Below are 19,145 nucleotides of genomic sequence, written 5' to 3'. Positions count from 1 at the left end.
ATTTGTTACGACAGAATCTTATAAACATCGAATCTCGTATGTATATGTACAAGAAGAATTCGGTGCTTTTTGCTTCACCTATTCCAACTACTTGTTCAGCATTGAAAGTGAGGTCATAAAATACTCCAGTTAAGGACTCTTACAACTGTAAGCAGTGATTAACACAACCACGCATTACTAAATACAAGGTGGGGCATGTATAGATACAGCAGTGGGTAACACCTAAGAACATTTAAAGGTTTTCATTGTGTTGATTACCAACTGGATCTACAAAAAAATATGAACAGCTAATATTTAGTTGTGTAATGTATGGTTTATACTATTTTAAATTTTGCAAGCGTCATTTAAAAGGGTACCAAATAACATATTTTTATGATTTTGCTAGAGGAAAAATTTCACAACACTACAAATTTCTAGAATATGGGAAAAAATAAAACTTAGTTTTTCCTGAACCCATTAAAACCAAGGGTGCCGAAACAATGCGTGTGTTACAATTCGAAAAACATTGGAAAGCAATAAAAATACATGCCTTATACTGTATACTTAAATATTTATTATTTCATGCTATATTAGTCATACCAAATTCAAATTTTAAGAAGCCAAGGATAAAAGTCAGCAGAAGTTTGCTTTCCCTTCTCGTGGTGCAGTTCATATTCCAGTAAAAATCACTCAATCCTGACTAAACTTTTCGCTCTACTTGGGTGGTCTTGAACAAGAACTGCCATACCTTTCTCTAAGAAATCAAAAGCTAGAGTCATCCTTTTCGTCATGAGCTCCTTTATTTGCAGAGCTGGCTACATTTAGTCTTACTCCTGCACACTCTTACCTTTGTTTTTCCAACTCAGTCAATCCTCGTTGGTCACTTCAGCATCGTATGGTTACAGAAGCTCATTCAGGATACTTTTGTCCACTTTGTCGAAGCCAATTTTATTTCAATTCCACAATCTCTTTACCGAATTTCAGGGACATTGGTAAGTTCTCGGATACTGAGAATGCACTCGGACCATTCTGCCATACACCGTTCATTGCATTCAGCGTGATTTTCTTCCACGATGTAATACGGTCTACGGAATTTCTTATAAATATTTAAAAAGCTAGAATTTATGTAATAGAAACAATGTTAAGTTTGGGGGGGATACATGGAAAACTTTTACTAAAAGGGGATTCTTATCTCACTGAAGTTTGGGAACCGCTGATCAAGAGTGTTGCTAGTTTGCTGCAACGGCAAAGATTAATGACTTTTTTTTTGGACGTTGCTAAGCTAGACCAATCTTGCTTCTAGCGTGAACGCAGTTGTCTTTATATACCTGTTTCTCACTTGTGGATGGCAGGTTCATTTTTCCTAAATCCTTAGGGAGGAGGGGTATCCGGATACCTTTTGGTAATGTAATGTGCCGTATCAACTTTATGTCTGGAAGAAAACGAAAAGGGCGTCCAGGCTTCAAAAATAAGTATGCACACACGAACTGTGAAGAAAATTCAAAGAAGTATATTTTGGTGCATGCATACTTTTTTCTTCTTTTGTGCATAAGCAATCGTAGATTTCTGCATGTTTTTGGACTCGTACTTCCAGTGATTGTTAAATATGCTGTCTGTAATTATAAGCCTTTTATAACAGATGCAAAATAAAATAAACTCAATTTATGAGTTAGCATTCCAATAAAAAAAATTCCAATGATCAAAATGGATTTTCTTGCAGTGGAAAGTTCTCTGGGCTGCATCAATTTGATTTTCGAATGGATATGTTTCTGACATCCTGGATGGTAAAAGAAAGACTAAAGTACAGAGCAATTCCCCAATTTCAGATGAATTACAAATAGTTAGGCGGTAGAAATAAGGGAGTGATGCAGTAGTTTCGGTACTTTTAAATAAAATGATCAAGTTGGTATTAATTTTTTTCTAGAAAAATTCTTTTCAGGAGTTCAGCAGTTGAGACTGTACCCCGGGCATCATCAATGGATACACACCTAGAAAAAAGAAGGGTAAAAAAAAAGAAAATTATATTTCATATGCATATCTGTTAAATAAAGAATTATAAGTTAACTAAACAGTACTTTATTATGCCGTCATATCGGTTTCTCGGACAAACGTATGCAAATGAAATTTCTATATCTAAGAATATATTTCAGTACACATAGTGTCCCAGAAGGCCTCCAAGTTTAGTACTATACCTATCTATTTATACACACTGGCCAAAAAATAAAATAAATAAATAAATAAATAAAAGAAATAATAATATATATACAGTATATAAGAACTTTTGTATTAAGATTACAAAAAGACTCAAAGAAAACTGATGTAGTAGTAGTAGTGGTGGCATGTGATGCAAGAAAGCAAGTGTATGCTTATGCAAGATCAGCCAAAAAAAAAAAAAAAAAGTCACACCATTCCCTCCAAATGCCTCTGTCCAGTTCATCCTTAAATTTATTTAACCTATCAACTTCCACAACGATAGATGGAAGTTTGTGCCAGCAATTAACCACCCGCTGGCTAAAGGCAAATTTCCGCACATCTATTCTACATCTGTGTTTTGTTCATTTGAATTTATGTCCCCTTAGGTTCGTAATCTGAACAAGTGGAAGGATCCCATCAGAATTCAGCGTGCTCAACCCATTCAAGGCCTTATACAATGAGATTACCGCACAGGTGCCTAGTCTCTAGCCACTGCAATTTGCAGAACTTAAGCCTCTCTTGGTAAGAGGATCCCTTCATTCCCCTCACCAATCTTGTTGACCTTCTCTGTACACGCTCAAGCAAATCTACATCTTTCCTAAAATGAGGCCTCCAAACCTGTACCCAAGGCGTGGCCTGACCATTGCTTTATACAGAGGGACAATCACCTCCTTTTTCCTGCTAGCAAAATTCCTATATATCATTGACAAAACCCCATGACCTGCCCTGGCAGCCTGTCTGCATTGCTCAGAAAACTTCATATCTGACTGCACAATTACTCCCAGGTCTTTTTCATTTTCTACAACCTTAGGTGTACGTTTCTCTGGGGTTACTTCTACCCATATGCAGTACTTTGCATTTGTCAAGGTTAAACTTCAGTTGCCACTTCTTAGCCCATCTGCCCAAATTATCTAGATCCTGTTGCAGTAGCACACTGCCATTACTGTCATTAACAACCCTGCCAACCTTTGTATCATCTGCAAACTTCGACACTAAGCCTGATATACCTTAATCAATATCATTGATAAATATACAAAACAACAGTGGACCCAACACCGAACCCTGTGGAACTCCACTAATAACATTAGTCCACGAAGATCAGCGCCCATTGATTACCACCCTCTGTTCTTCTCCCACTCAAGCATCCTTTTATCCATTGTAGCAACTTACCTTTAAAACTATTCTGCTCCAATTTGTACAATAGTCGTCCATGCGCAACAGTGTCAAAAGCTTTCCTGAAATCCAAATATATGATATCAAAATTATTTTTTGCATCCAGTTCCTTTGTAACTACATCATAATATCCTATCAAATTTGTCAGACAAGACTTTCCCTTAACAAACCCATGCTGTGTCTGAATTATTGCTGCAGTGTTGTCTAGTACAAAGACTGCATAGGTTGTTCGATGCAGTAAATATGAGGCCAGACGGGGAAAAACGTGATCTATCAGTCTTTCATAAATTTCTTATCGTTGGCGCACATTTAGCAGGACCATGAGAACTCCAGTATCCCACCCCTTTCATGCATTTCCTTTTGCAATTTATATGTTAGAATATTTGTTATTCACAATTACGACTACTATAGAAAAGACACGACACCACCACCACTGTTAATAATTTTTACAAGAAAGCACTTAGGTCTACGAAATTATTATTTTGTTCTGTATTTTAAGCAGTACAAGTTCAGCAATAATATTCAGTATTTTAAACAGAAGGATAAGATATATTATACTTAAATATACATTATATATAGCTCCCCTTTGTGCCACGTTATGTTCACTTTATCAGCTCCTCCTTCTTCCTCACAATTTGAGATTTACCATTCCTCATATGGCTTGCCGGCGGAAGTGTTTTCTAATTTCTGTCTTCTAAAATTTGATATTATGCCACGATAATGTGTAGTTTGAAAATGTAATAGTAATAGAGGCATGTGATGCAAGAAAATTCCCCCTATAGCTGGTCGGCTGTGTAAAAGGGGTGAAAGCAATCATTTGCTATAATAATAAACGGATTTAATAATAATAAAAATAATGCACCATCATGTCTTCAACAAGATGGTGCATTATGAGAATACCTACTCAGCCTTGTCTGGATTGCTAAGAAATCTATTGAATGGGCAACGAGTGATACTGACAGACTTCCTTCCTTCCGGCCAGTGAATTAATTAGCATTAGCGTTAGTAGAGGCATATGATGCAAGAAAGCAAGCTTATGCTAAAAAAAAGCATCAGCTAAAAAAAAAAAAAACTTCCACATGAATTTAGGCTATCAACTTCCACAACAAGGGATGGAAGGCTGTTCCACCAACCAACTACTCGCTGGCTAAAGGGAAATTTCCGCACATATATCCTACATCTGTCTTTCCTCAATTTGAATTTATGCCCTCTCAGGTTATTATTCTGAGCAAGAGGAAGAATCCCCTCAGCATTCAGCATGCTCAATCCATTCAAGGCTTTATACACCTCTATCAGATCACCTCGCCGGTGTCTAGTCTCCAGACACTGTAATTTGCAAAATTTAAGCCTTTCTTCGTAAGAGCAACCCTTTGTTCCATTCACTAATCTTGTTGCCCTTCTCTGTACTCGTTCCAGCAGCTCTACATCCTTCTTAAAATGAGGCCTCCAGACCTGTATACAGTACTCAAGGTGTGGCCTGACCATTGCCTTATACAAGGGAATAATCACCTTCTTATCCCTGCTAGAAAAATTCCTGTATATCATTGACAAGAGACCATGAGCTACTCTTGCAGCCCGTCTGCACTACTCAGAGAACTCATATCTACCTGCACAATTACCCCCAGGTCCTTTTCATTCTCTACCACTGTCAGTGTAGTACCACAGAGTTTATACGTTGCTCTGGGGTTGCTGTTTCCCATATGTAGTACTTTACATTTGTCAATGTTAAACTTCATTTGCCACCTCTCAGCCCATCTGCTCAACCTTTCCAGATCCTGTTGCAGCAGCATAGCATCAGTAGTGTCCTTAACAACCCTGCCAACCTTTGTATCGTGTGCAAACTTGGACATTAAGCTTGATATACCATCATCAATATTATTTATAAATACAGAAAACAATAATGAACCCAACACTGAACCCTGAGGGACTCCACTAATAACATTAGTCCACGATGAGCAGTGTCCATTGATTACCACTCGTTGTCTTCTCCCCCTTAACCATCCCTTTATCCATAGCAGCAATTTGCCTCCAATAGCACATTGCTCCAATTTGTGCAGCAGTCTTCCATGTGCAACAGTATCAAAAGCCTTTCTAAGATCCAAGTATATAATATCAAAGTTATTCCCTGCATCCAGTTCTTTTGTGACTGCATCATAGTATCCAATCAAATTGGTCAGGCAAGACTTCCCCTTAACAAAACTGTGCTGTGTCTGAGCTATAACTGAAGTCTTGTATAGATGATCCTGCAGTGCCTGATTAACCAGTGCCTCCATTAATTTTCCTGGAGCAGAAGTTAAACTCGCAGGTCTATAATTACTTGTGTCCGCCTCTGATCCTCCTTTGTGAATTGGGGTCACATTTGCACATCTCCAGTCTATGGGTATCTCCCCTTCCCATTCAAATAAGGGACAGCAAAGCTGATTTGAACTTTTGGAGTTTAAAAAGGCCAAACCAATCTACTTACCCTTTGAGCTATACGAGTGCCATTCGAATGTAAGCAAACAACTAAACTGAAAGACACAGCATAGTACGAAGTATTATAGACTGAATTAAAAACATATTCTTATCTGAAGATGCTGATCAAGGGTTGTACATATCCACCATCTAATGAGCTAGCAGAATAGTAATAGAAGAATCTTGCGAAACTAGTAACCAATTCTTCAAATGAGTTTGTTGCAAGCTTTTGTTTGCTGTAATTTACGAGAGGGGGCACACAAAAGGTATATTGCCTCGCCTGTGTACAGACGTCTACATATTTCAAACTAAATTCGAAACTTGAGATACAAAATTGCACCTTTATAAATTAAATATTTTTTTCCAAATTTTAGTTAACAACGGTTATAATGATGTAAATATTTACCTGCAGTATTCTCTGATGAAAATAGCTCCGGTGGAACACTCCTGAGATATGTTAGGTGGACAAACGCACTCACAGGAATTACTGTCCCAAAGCTTTCCTCTGCCGCAACCGTTAGCATTTGCGCTGTCCTTGCAAATACACTTGCAGTTTTCTCGTTTATAATACTAGTATAAAAAAAAAAATTGGAGAAAAAGAAGAATGAAATGTATTTCTGAGAGCGTTATAGAAATTTCTGTAAAAATATAATTTAAAAAATAATTAAAAACTATTGGGTGAATGAACTCATTTCAGTGTTACAGTCCTGTTAGTGCTTAGTAATAGAAAGTAAATTATATGCAAATGCTAGAGATGACATCTTTTACGTTTGATCGATGGTAAAGAGGATTTAGGGAGGAGTACATTTGCACATAGGGTACTATTTGGACTCAGTGTATTACCCCTAGAATCATATTTAATTTATATGCATTTTATTGTCGCTTTAACTGTGCTGCTGGATGAGGAATCTGAGATGCCAGGGGATGAAGCTTAGACTGCAAACTGAGATTAGCAAGGCCACCACTTGAATAGTTTCGAATTCCTGCCGTCACTTCCAGATGGAAGGTGTCATGAAGGATCAGCAGTATATTCAGCTGATTGAAGTAACAGTGGAGTTATGCAAAAGGTCAATCAAATATCTTGTTTGTAAACTAATCATGCCATGTTCAGTAAACTCCACAAAGTATTCTGGTGTTTCTTTGAATTCCACATGCATTTGTCACCTTTTCTTTCCCTCTTATTATTATGCACTGAGTGGACACTTTATTGGGAATTCTTACTCTTTTCGTGAAATAAAGGATTATTTCAGTGACAGCATCACGTGTTATTATGCAGATGGGCAGATGCGTAGGGATGCTGTATATGCGCAATACAAGGTCATGCACCCAGTAGATTATTTAAGTACTCTGGCAGGCTCTACCACCTAATTTCCAAGGATTTCAGTGGCAAGCCTAAAAAAAAAAAAAAAGGGGGGGGGGGTGTACACTAGAATTTCGCCAAAAGAGATTTTCAAGAAAACGGTAGAATTTAGACATTGATTAGAATTTGGGGGCATTGTTAAGGGGTGTACTCGGTCGGTTTAGTCAGAGAAGGGAGGGAAACTGAAGACTGGGGGAAAACAGAAGAATATGGACGATAGAGTAGGAATCCCCAAAGAGGTCAGTAGAGACGAGCCCCATCAGGCGAAGTATGGGGGAAGGCAGGGAGGAGAGGAGACAGAGACCAGTCTCCTCCCTCCCCTGCCCGGGGATGGGGTTTTTAAAGAGAACCGGGTTAGAGTACTCAGTTCAGATCGCCAATAGCGTGTTGGCAGCAATGCCACAAAATGTCCAAGTAGTGTCAAATCCGGTAGGAAGGTCAAGCTGCCCATCCTGCTCTGGGGTTGGAATATGTTAGTTGGCAGTTGTTAACCCACCAGGCAAAGGAGTGGGAGAGAGACACACATTTACTTCATTCATAATCTGCATTCCCACTCTACTTGCATTCTATTTTTATACTTTTTTTTTCTTTTTTTTTTTAATACTTTTTTTTTCTTTCAAGTTTCATATATATATATATATATATATATATTTTTTTTTTTTTTTTTCTTTTTTCCACTCACACTCATTCATCTTTTTCTCACACACCAGGGGGATGCAATGATGTATAATGTAAATTTAAATACTAATTTAAAATAATTAATTTAAACTAATTAAAAAATTTAAATACTAATTAAAACTGTAGAATTTATGGTTTCTGTTCTTTTCTCACACAGTTACACTTTCATTCATTCTTCTGGCTTTCATTTCATTTATTCGACGCTTGCTTTCTGCACTGCGCTCTCTGGGCACCTCAACTTACTGTTATTCTTCAGTTGTGGTGCAGGCCTAGCTACAAGCTTTTTGCAGGTCCGGGGAGAATGCAGTGATAGTGTTTGTGTCGTTAGTATATATAAAGTAATGTAAGTTATTTTTTCTTCTGTATTTTTTCGGCCAATTACATTTGCTCTTCCACTCATTCCCATTCACTCTCTCTTTCTCTCATGCTAGGTTACTCTTTCTTTCACCAAAACTGCCATTTATTCCCTTTTACCATAATTCCACGTTCACTCAGTGTCCAGCTTATTCATTCTATCTTTCATTCTCATTCATTCTTCTTTCATTCGACATTGCATCCCTTTGCTACTAGCTTACTGATATTTTTCAGGTAATCTGCTTCCCTGGCTGCCTGTACATCTCCCTACGTGGTTACTTATTTGGCATGGGGGCCCCAGGTTTCTACACATGGCAGGGTAGTCCTGGGGAGGTTTGTCATGTCAGGGTGCAGAATACTGCTATCCTGACAGTTTTTAAGTCATCGTCTAGGCATGGTGGGAAACTTGGGTAATTTTAACTATTGATTAATTGCTGGGGGGCTGAATTGCCATTCTTTGGATAGTTTTGCGCATTTCGAATACTTTCTTTGTGAAAGATGAAAAGGCTTTATAATTTGACTGTTCTATGATGAACAGATGTTCTTCTCCCCTGGGAAGGGGGCCAATCTGTGCTATTAGCTCTGTTCTGGGGATGTCATATATTATACATTCATATAGAATGTGTGCCCAGTCTTCATTCTCGCCGCAGGTGCATTTTGGGTCATCAGTCAGGCGTAAGGAGGTTAGTTTCGCCTTTAGGGAGCCGTGACCTGTCAATATAAATGTTGCAAAAAAGTCCAGGGGCATGCCACCCATGGTAGAAACCGTTTGGTAACCAGATCTCTGGTTTCCTGCTCCCACTTTGTTTGCCATAGATCATGGAGCTTTGTGGCTATTCTTTTTTTTTCCTCATTGAAGATGTTGGTTGTATCAAGGGCTATCCCCAGAAATTCTGTGGGTATGCCCTTTTTAAATCTATAATATAAGCCTCTTTTGGCCACTTCCAGGTAAAGTGGGAGAGCTCTGGCCAGCAACTGTAGCGCAGGTGTGCTTACTGTGCGACATGCTCGGCGCCTCCGTAGCCAGGTGGGAAGGAGCAGCAGTGCGTAGTACGCTTCTTGATTAGACCGAGGTTCGAGCCCGTCACCACCAAATACGGAGGATGCGGAAAGCTCAGGTAATGACCACCGCATATTCCCGGAGCAATATGGCCTTAGTTGCTAATGCTCCTAAAAACCAAACAACAAACAGCGACATGCTCTGGTAATAGTGAGTAGTATTGTACTTTGTATTGATTCTAATTTATTCCTATTTCTTGCTATGGCCGAGCGGATGAACCACGCACCGGCTCCATAGGTGATAACAGGTAGGAACATTGCAGGGTATATGATTGCCAGGGTCTTTCTTTTGAGCCCCCAGTCTGCCCGACTGATCCTGGCAATCATACCTGCATAATTTCGCCAAGTAGATCAAATGGGGGTAAAAAGTTAATTTTGAATCGAAGACCACTCCAAGTTCTTTTACCATTTTTATAGTGGTTGTGTTAATTTTGATTTGTGGACGTCTTCTTATGTCCAAATTGCCTTTTAAAAGTATTTATTTGGTTTTTTTCAGACGATATTTTGTGCCCACTCCTGCAGCTACAAGAGGGCGGCATTTGATCTTTGCTCTACAACCACTCGCGTGTTACCTTTTAAAAGGAAAATCATGCCATCTGCAAAGGCCAGGATTTCTAAGGGACCCAGATCCAAGGCCAGAAATTTGTCCAGAACGATGTTCCAGAAGAAAGGGCCAAGGATATGCGCAGTACAGTGAGAGAATGGACAAGGCAAAAGATTTAAATGACTTCGAACCTGGAATAGTAATCGACTCGATATGAGTATCTCGGAAACTGCAACCCTGCTGGAGTTTACGCATATGACTCTCTCCGGTTTTGTATTCTTGCAGTTGCCCAGAATACAGAATCTCGAAGTATTCAGGACACGAGTACTTCGAGATTATCATGCGATCTCGAAGTCTGCGCAGAAAAGAGACCAGATGTGTTTCGGATACACCAAAATTAGTCCAATAACCAAATAACATCCAGCCAAAGGAGATCCTGTAGTCGGAAATGGCTTGTTATTTCGAGAGATTTATAATATTTAACCCTTAGTTAAAATGTTATTTTAAATAATATTTTCTAAAATTACTTATATTTTTAAATAATTTTAATTTAATACATAAAATTTAAAATGAGTTGTTTAAAATAAGTGACATAATATGTCACTTAACGAGCGTCTCATTTTTAAAAAAAAAACCTTTATTTTATGTCTGAAAAATGATCAGGGAAATTTTTATACCATATATGCACATTCCTATGTAAAATTTAGTGATGGGTAGTGTTAGCACATTGCTCATCACTAAAAGTATTCTTACTTACGAATAGCAACCCCAAAATAAATTATACGCTTGTGGGGTTGAGTTAAAAACAGTAGAGGAAGAAAGGGGTCTTGGGAGTTATAATACAGGCAGATATGAAGTTTTCTGAGCAGTGTAATCAGGCAGCCAGGAAAGCCCATGGTGTCCTATCGTAATACATAGGTATCCTATCGATGATTTATCCAACATTATCCTGTAGTGACATGGAGGTCATAGTCCCACTGTATAAGCAATTGCAAGACCACATTCGGAATACGTGTTCAAGTATGGAGACCTCATCTGAAAAAAAGACATTGAACTCCTTGAAAGGGTCTAAAGATGGGCAGTTCGCATGGTGAGACTGGCAAAAGGGCGACCATACGAGGAAAGGCCCCGATTCTTTGGGCTAAAAAGCTTGGTAAGGCAACTCAGAGGTGACCTGATAGAGGTTTATAAGGCTCTGAGAAGGATAAGTAAAATGAACGAAGGCTGAATTTCCGCTGTTATAGAGAGTTCCAGAACTCGGCAGTATAAATTCAAATTACAAGGAAGAGGTTTAGAGTAACTTGTAGGAAGTTTTCTTTTAAGTCAGCGAATCGTTGATTCCTGGAACAGGTTGCCTTCACGGGTAATTGAAGTTGACAGTTTGAATAAATTCAAAGGTCAACTCGTATGTGAGGGGGGAAACAAATAATTTGTGTTTTTTATTTGCTCTTTTTTTCGACCACTGCAGCAAAAACCTGTGGCTTTCTTGCACTACGAGTATATGGCTATTACTTATTATTCTTACCTGTTTGCTATTACAATCAGATTCCTTGAGTCTACATTCACATTTGCATGTCAGGTGTTTTTCAACTTCAACATTTCCGCAATGAAATTCTTCGTTTCCTTGCGGTCCAAGGAGAACTCTATACACCTGTAAAATTACACACAAAAAAAGTTCATTATGTTAGTAAGCGGATGTTCATAGGATTGCTAATATAAGTTTAAACATTGGTAATTATGTCTTTAATCATTCGAACTAACTCAAAGTTCAACCAAGAAGTGAAGTAAACCAAAGAACAATGAAATTGAAAAATATATCTAATAATATTCACCTGTAGATCTAAATCATAATTTCTCTAACGTATGCTACCTACCAAAATACTGGAACACTACCATTCTTGGAAAAAACAAGTTTTAATGAAATTATAAGATGTAGATTCACCTTTCGCCCCAATGATAGTATCGATTCCTTCTGGAACACTTCATACGGTTCCTTGTGGCAACCAAGTGGAATGTGCTCTTAATTTTGTTTCAGTGCAATCGACAGTTCACCCTTAGAAGAGGAATCTATTGGTCGCACCCTGATCTGGCTTTCCTATTCATCCATTTCCTTTCCATTTCAAATCATCCCAAAGGTTTTTAATCGGATTCGTGTCCGAAATCTGGGCTAGGGAAGGTAGATGTTAGACTTCGTTTTTCTCAAATCTGGTTTTTATGGCTGGGGCCCCATTTCCACAGAATTGGCATTGATGGCTTTTGACACTACAACGAACGGTCCGAGTCCGAACCAACCATCTACAGACGGAAAACACTTTGCTTTATGTCTATTGCATAACGAGCGCCATCTACTAACAAATACAAACAACAGTATTGCATTTTGGACAAATTGCTGGTTAATAAGGTTAAAACTTCTTTCAAATCATTCTATCTCATCCGTCTGCGCAGTAGCATAGTGGTATCGTCACTGCCCTCCGTACACTGGGTGGAAAAGGCCCTGGTTCGAATCCCGTCGAGGACGCGAGGGCCTTTTAGGCCCGACGTAGCCGAGTGGTCAGGAGCTAGAGTGCATAGCACGCGTTCCCTGAGTGGACAGGGGTTCAAGCCCGTGACTACTAAATACGATAAATATTTGTATTGACGATTTATTGTAAACTCTGCTGACTTGGTTGTCGTGCCGGAGTATAAACAGAAAATTTAATGGTTTTTTTTTTCACTCCGTGGCTGAGTTAGTCGGTCTCAGGCGTTTTTTCGTTCAGCAATACAGGCAAATTGACCGGAGAACACTGTAATTTACAAACACAAATACGGGTGAATGTATTAAATTACGGATTAAATTAAATTAAATGCCATCTAAAGCCTTGTGCGTTCTCTGCTTTGGGTTGTAGGGTTTTTTTAGGCGCATCAGCAACTTAGGCCATATTGCACTGTACACGGCATGTATCTTAATTGCATGCGTTCTGTGGTTGATTTGCTGTTTGCTGGACGAAATGAAAATCCGAGTTTCCAGGAGAAAAAAAAACCATGCTGTCCTTGTCTGAGACCAACTAATTTAGCCACAATGTGAAAATGGCCCGCAAAAATTCCTCGCATCATTAACGGGGTTCCAACTCAGCTATTCCAATTATGCTACCCGTAAGGGCACGTGCCTTAGACAGTGTATTAGCTGTACAAGCGGAAAATACCTCGTTCTGGGTGTGCTTTAACCAGTAGTCATAACACTCTGAAACAAAACAGAAACGTTATAATTTATATTTATACCCATTTGAAAAGTCAAAATATGTGACTCATTCTGTTTAAATTAAATAAATCTATTCTTGATTCAGCCACCGAGGCTAACTTCAGTGTAACCAAACGAGGCCGCCGTAGCCTAGTAGTCAGGCGCGCGGGTGCATGAGTACACGTGCCTTGAGTGACTGGGGTTCAAGTCCGTGACTACTGAATACGGTGCTGTTTCTTGTAATCTGTCTATCTTGTGAACTCCTCTGACCGTTTGGTCGTCCCGGAGTATAAACAGAAAATTTATTTTATTGCAAATGAAGTAAAATAGCGGGCCATGCTTTTTTTATGGTAGCTTATGGGAAAGGAGCTCGATCTCGTAATATGCTTATCTGCAGAAATATGGAAAGCAGAAAAATGATACGAGCAATTCCCAGATAATTTTAAATTACATTCAAGTATTATGTTTCTGTTAGAGAATATGGCCGTCCTCAGGATATCCAGAGCAAAAGTCCATATACCCCTGGACTAAAACTATGCATTGCTATCTCTATATACACTGATGTACGAAAGTTAAAGTAGTTATCACAAAAGAGCAACAGATCGCAAAATGCTTGACCGAAGTCAATGCAGTTTGGTAAAGGAAACATATTCTTACCGGAACAGATACCCTGTCGACCTCATCTGGACCACACTGGATATTAAGTAACGGACAGGTACCTTCGCATCGTTCCGTCATTGCACAATCTGGAAACCTGGCTAGTTCACGGTGATTTAACCTTTTAATGGGAACGCACCGCTTTCTGGGTACACACCGACATTCCCTTTGACGCTCCTGAAGCTTTTGCAAATCACACTGACCTGTAATTCAAGAAATAACAGAACACTGAAGAAACTGATAACTTGTATGTGTTAAGTTTCAAATTGAAAGTTTATTCAACAACAGAATAAAATAGTAAAAAACGAAATCGGTTAATTAAATCTGCACAGAGACGCGTTTATAATATCAGCTATTTTCAATCGTGTAAAGAACTAATTAGATACTACTTTTGACTAACAAGTCACGTATAGAACCCTTTGGATTAAAAGATTGAGTTAAATGTTTTTACTATATTAATAATAAATTACCTTAGATTTTCTAAGAGAAGTTACAAATGATCGAGTTACCTCCATAAAAATTTCTGATATCCCGAAATTTTTTCGCAAGGAGGCTGACAGCCGGTTCTTCGGAGAGAGAGGTATTCTGTTTTCCTTCTTTGACTAGTTGGCGAAGAAGTTTTAAAACTTCTTGCAGTCTTTCGGCTTTCTAATAAGAAATACAAGAACTTATTTATTTTCATTGTGTCTAATAAATAATAGTATTTAAATCCATTGTACGCGGTGTTCATTTTAAAAGTTAATCCGAAAACAGTTAAAAGAAAATACAATTTGTTATCACAATATTTTAGGAATGACAGTTTATAAACAGTGCTGAAAGTGTCCTGCATTGTTAGTAATACATAAATTCATCCTTTGATCATGTCCCGAACGACGTGACAAAGAGTTTGTGTCAATTTACTCCTGAGTGTATTTTTAATGCTCGCTTTGAGCTGCTGAATGCTTCGTAGATTGTTCTCATAAGCTTTCTGCTTTAATAACCCTCCCCAATAAAAAGAAGTCTTGGATATTAAATCAGGAGACCTAGATGGCTAAAGCCCTTGCGATATGATTCGTTCTTCAAAAAACTCTTGTACCATTTCAGTGCCATTTCTGAATTACGATGCCTTGGTATACATCAGAGGTGACAGTTTATTCAAAAATATGGGCCAACCTATCCTTCTCGAGATACGCCAAGAAACACCGATGTTTTGAGCCATCCACATGTAAAAAAATAAAAACTGTCATATTAGTTCCACCTGAAAATCAGTTCATCTTCTCACGTACAATATGTCCATAAATAGCGTGTGTTCTGTGGTCAATTTGCTTTCTGCTGGATGAAAATCATCCAAGTGTCTGTGGGAGGGAGAACCTTGCTCTCTTTGCCTGAGACTGATTCACTCAGCTACGGAATGAAAAAAACAAACAAACAAACAAACAAAAAATGCACATAAAAGTTCCTCGTGCCATTCATGGAATTCGAACCCAAGCAATTTCCACCCGGTGTGGGGAGGTTGGTTGTTGTAGGGTTTTAGGCGCATCAGCAACTTAAGCCATAGTGCACCATATATAATATCTGTAAATTGCTTGTGTTCTGTGGGGAGGTTGGTTGTTGTAGGGTTTTAGGCGCATCAGCAACTTAAGCCATAGTGCACCATATATAATATCTGTAAATTGCTTGTGTTCTGTGGTCGATTTGCTGTTTCCTGGACGAAAAACCCGAGTTACCGGAAAAAAAACTATGCTACCCTCGCTTGAGACCCACTAATTCAGCCAAGTTGGGAAAAAGTCCCATAAAAAATTCCTCGCGTCATTGACAGGATTCTACCTCAGGTCTTTCCCACCCGGTGTGGGGAGGACGGTGATTATAACCACTGTGCTATACGTGCGGTTCATACTTCACTTAAGGAAGGACTGATTTGCATCGAAGTCAAAATTAATTCATTTGCCTTCATAATGCAAGGAATATCAATATTGGTATGGTCTCATTGGAGACACATTAGTATTGATGCTGGTCGTATTTTAATACGTATGGGCAGGCAGTGCTTTCCTTGATCTCTGAATGGCATTAACACGTTGAACCGTCAAAGTACTTCAATAATGACAGAAGTGTAGAGCTCTTTTAGGTGATAGTTCCCTATACTGACTCCTTCCTTATTCAAGGTAAACGATCCCTTTTCTCATCTTGGCTGCAGACGTCAATCCACCCATCTTTAGCTTATAAACAGAAATGAGACTCGTCACGGAAGCTTATGTATGACATTCACCATATAATAAGCTCTTTCCTGAAATCATTATAAACACCAAACACGATGCTAAGGTGTGAGAGACACACAGAATATTTGATGAGTAGAACATAACCTAACTTCTCTCAGTCGATGCATGTTTATAATCTGTTTAATCGATTCTCTTTATTGTAGACGGGTCGATTTCACTGATAAACAGTGCAATTCTACATTTCAGAGAGAGAGAGAGTTGATAACATGAACACATAAAAGGGAACGAAAGTTAAGTATGAAGAAGAGAAACTATTGGTAGCGCATCAAAGATAAATGGCACTTCCAACGAGATTATAAAATAAATAAAATGTTATTTAGAATACAAAATTCCAAAGAAGAAATGGCAGTGCAGAAATGAATTGAACGTCGAATGAAACAACCAAATAATTGGGCTGGATAACATTTTTTGCAGTAAACAAGAAAGGTTGTTGACACCAGGTTTACTCTGCCAGTGTGAGTTGTTTGGGAGTGCAGAGGCGGCGAATCGTTGACATTGCCATCTAATCGTGTAGATTGTAATTTTCAGGAAATACACGTGGAGGAAGTTTGTTCCAGAGAACGGAAGTAGACGGTCTGAAAGAGAAAAATCAATTAATTCTGGGAATTTGCAATTGAAGTCCGAATGGATTTTCAGGGTTTGCTTTTTTTTTTTTTTTTTTACTTCGAAGCAATTAATGGCTTCAGTATATTGTTTAACAGGGCGTAGATTCATGCTTCTCGCTACTCTTTATATCAGAGCAGGATGGACGTCCTGACCTGGAGCCCTCTTCTGTTCCTCCCTTAACTAAGGCGGGCGCCATGACCACTGCCCCACTCTACCCTTCTACGACTTTCCTCCTCCCACTTCATGTCATCGCACTTTCACTTTTTTCTATTATTATTATTGGGCCCTCCCTATGTTTTGGCTACCACAGGGTTCACCTCACCAGTGCTTTCAAACTCCCTACTGCCCGGCTCGCTTTCTTCTGGCGCTGGATGGTAAATTAGAGTTTTTGTGTGAAAACACAGGCTCTTTTGGCTAAGAAGACGGATGAACAAACACAACCCACACTAATACTACATAAATCTGGCCTTTACAGAGTTTTGAATTCATCACATTGCCTGACGCGGAGTTGGGGGAACCCCCGGGGTCGCATTACAATTAACACTATACTCTTTATATCACTGTATATTTGAACAAGTTTCTCTGAATCAATGTCATTTAGAAACATTAGAAACCAACAGCGGTCTGAAAACTGAAACCTGTGGTGGGGGCCAAGAGAAAAACTACCATATTATCAGGTCCGCAATCGAGGAAGATAGGGGACAGGCACAGGCAGCGGGTATTGCACATTTTTAAAGAGCGTGGGATGTAGAATTTGGTCCTCTCTATGACTATTTATAATGTCCCTTAGCCATCCTTTGATCCACCTAAGGACCTTATCCATGATCCTAACTTGCTTCACTTTGTACAATAAAGTAACTACTGGAGTAGAGTAAAGCATTTAACATAGTCTTTCACCGCTCATGAGGAACCTTCATGTAACTTTTATTTATTTAACCATATAATCTAGTACTTACTGGACATACTTAGCGACTTTTTTTTTTTTTTCCTTTATTAAAAATTGTAATGTTAAGGTTACCCGAGATAACAAACTCATCCATCCACATGTCCATAAATTGTGTGTTTTTGTCATTTTCCTGGACGAAAATCCCTTTTTAGAGAAACGTTTCTGAGAGAAAAAACTTCCTCTCCTGGACCGACTAAATCAGCCATGATGTGAAAAACGGCCCATAAAAGTTCCTCTCCTCATTGATGGGACATTCGAACCTGAGCCTTTTCCACCGGTGTGAAGAGGACGAGGATTAGAAGCAACGTCCCGCGAGGATTTGCGTTTATGGACTATTATTATTATTAATTGCCCCCAGGCGTAACCATATCCATTTGTATGTACTGTATTGTAGTGTGAGTCTAGCGACCGATTTTATGTTGTGGGGAAATAACTCACGGGGAAATCGCCTCATGAATACAGCCTCGATTGAAGAGGATGTTAGAAATTCTTCCAGGCGTCAAAATTCCAAAGTTGCGCATCCAAATGTAGGTATATAATATAACGACTTAAGATTCACACAGATTGTTAAACGTCTTAAATTAAAATTTTACATATCGTTTACTTTCTACGTTTCTATTATTTCGGTAGTCGGAAATAATAGAAATGTGAAGTACTTTTCAGATATAATATGGGTGAAGTAAAGCCACGAGTGACAATCAGGAAATTTGCCGAAACAGAAAAGATCAGTTTTAGTACCAGTTTGGCTTTAACTTCACAGAGAAACTAATTTTCTCTCCTTTCAACCACTGCCTCCAAAAGCCAACGAGTCGTTACGAATACATCTATTTATTGCCTCCTGAAGTCTTCCTTTAACTTCTCAGACGTGATGGGCCTAACAGGCACTTCTTTCAAAAGGAAAGGCGAGCGATAAATAACTTTTATTTATCACCCACGTGGGTACCCATCTATATGATGGGTATCCACACACGTGGAAGGCGACAAATGCCCTCTGTCTACAAGTAATTCATGTTATAATTTTGTTTCCCATTCAATTCAAGCTGACACAGTTCATTGGCAGACATGTCTTATAAATATCGGGTCCCCTAGTTTCTAGTTTCATTAACACCATATCGTATTGTACGTTACAGAATAAACAGACACGTTACGACTTAAGTGGTGGCACTCAACCCGAAACTTACCCACCTCATAAGAGTTATCTGGTACTAAGGCCTCCCCTAACTGCTTCAGCGAGACCTCCCTGTCGTAATCCTCTTCATCTGGCACGAATCGCTCACCGCGTATCTGGATGGCAGCAAGGGTGAGAAACAGGAACACGAGCATTTTTCGTAGATTGTGGTGTAAAACAATATCTTTCGCTTTTACGTGCATCCCAGTATATTCAACTATGCGATACCCGTGAAAGGAAGTTTGTCATTTCCTGTATACTAATCTACAGGACACATCTTCTTTCTTCAGAGGAACCTTGATAAAATTCTCAGTAGAGGTGCAATTCTAATGATTGACCTACCTTGAGACCAAGAAGCGCTTCTTTTTTCTCAAGGAATCTTCCTGAAGCACACCTTCTGAAATGCTCTATCTGTTAACACAATGGTTGCCTCTTTAAAGTGTATTCGCTCTCGTTTAATACGTAATTTGATGAAAGTTTTTTTTTGTCATAAAATAAGCAT

The 19,145-nt window shown here is 38.8% G+C and overlaps 1 protein-coding gene across 1 annotated transcript; it reads right to left on the bottom strand.

Moving 5' to 3' along the window:
- Positions 1-600: 600 nt before the first annotated feature.
- On the bottom strand, positions 601-18,798 carry LOC150080717 (uncharacterized). The gene is made up of 6 exons (XM_090380987.1): positions 18,661-18,798; positions 14,178-14,316; positions 13,669-13,871; positions 11,320-11,445; positions 6,206-6,369; positions 601-1,967 (listed from the first exon to the last, which is right to left on the bottom strand). Exons 1-6 carry the CDS (start codon positions 18,796-18,798, stop codon positions 1,889-1,891), a joined length of 849 nt encoding a protein of 282 aa, XP_090237113.1. The 3' UTR covers positions 601-1,888.
- Positions 18,799-19,145: the final 347 nt, after the last annotated feature.

This window comes from Mastigoproctus giganteus, chromosome 9, assembly GCF_048544385.1.
Source record: "Mastigoproctus giganteus isolate SK-2022 chromosome 9, ASM4854438v1, whole genome shotgun sequence".
Taxonomy (NCBI): Eukaryota; Metazoa; Arthropoda; class Arachnida; order Uropygi; family Thelyphonidae; genus Mastigoproctus; species Mastigoproctus giganteus.
Note: the sequence above shows the minus strand (reverse complement) of the source record. Positions and strands in the feature narration are given on the sequence as shown.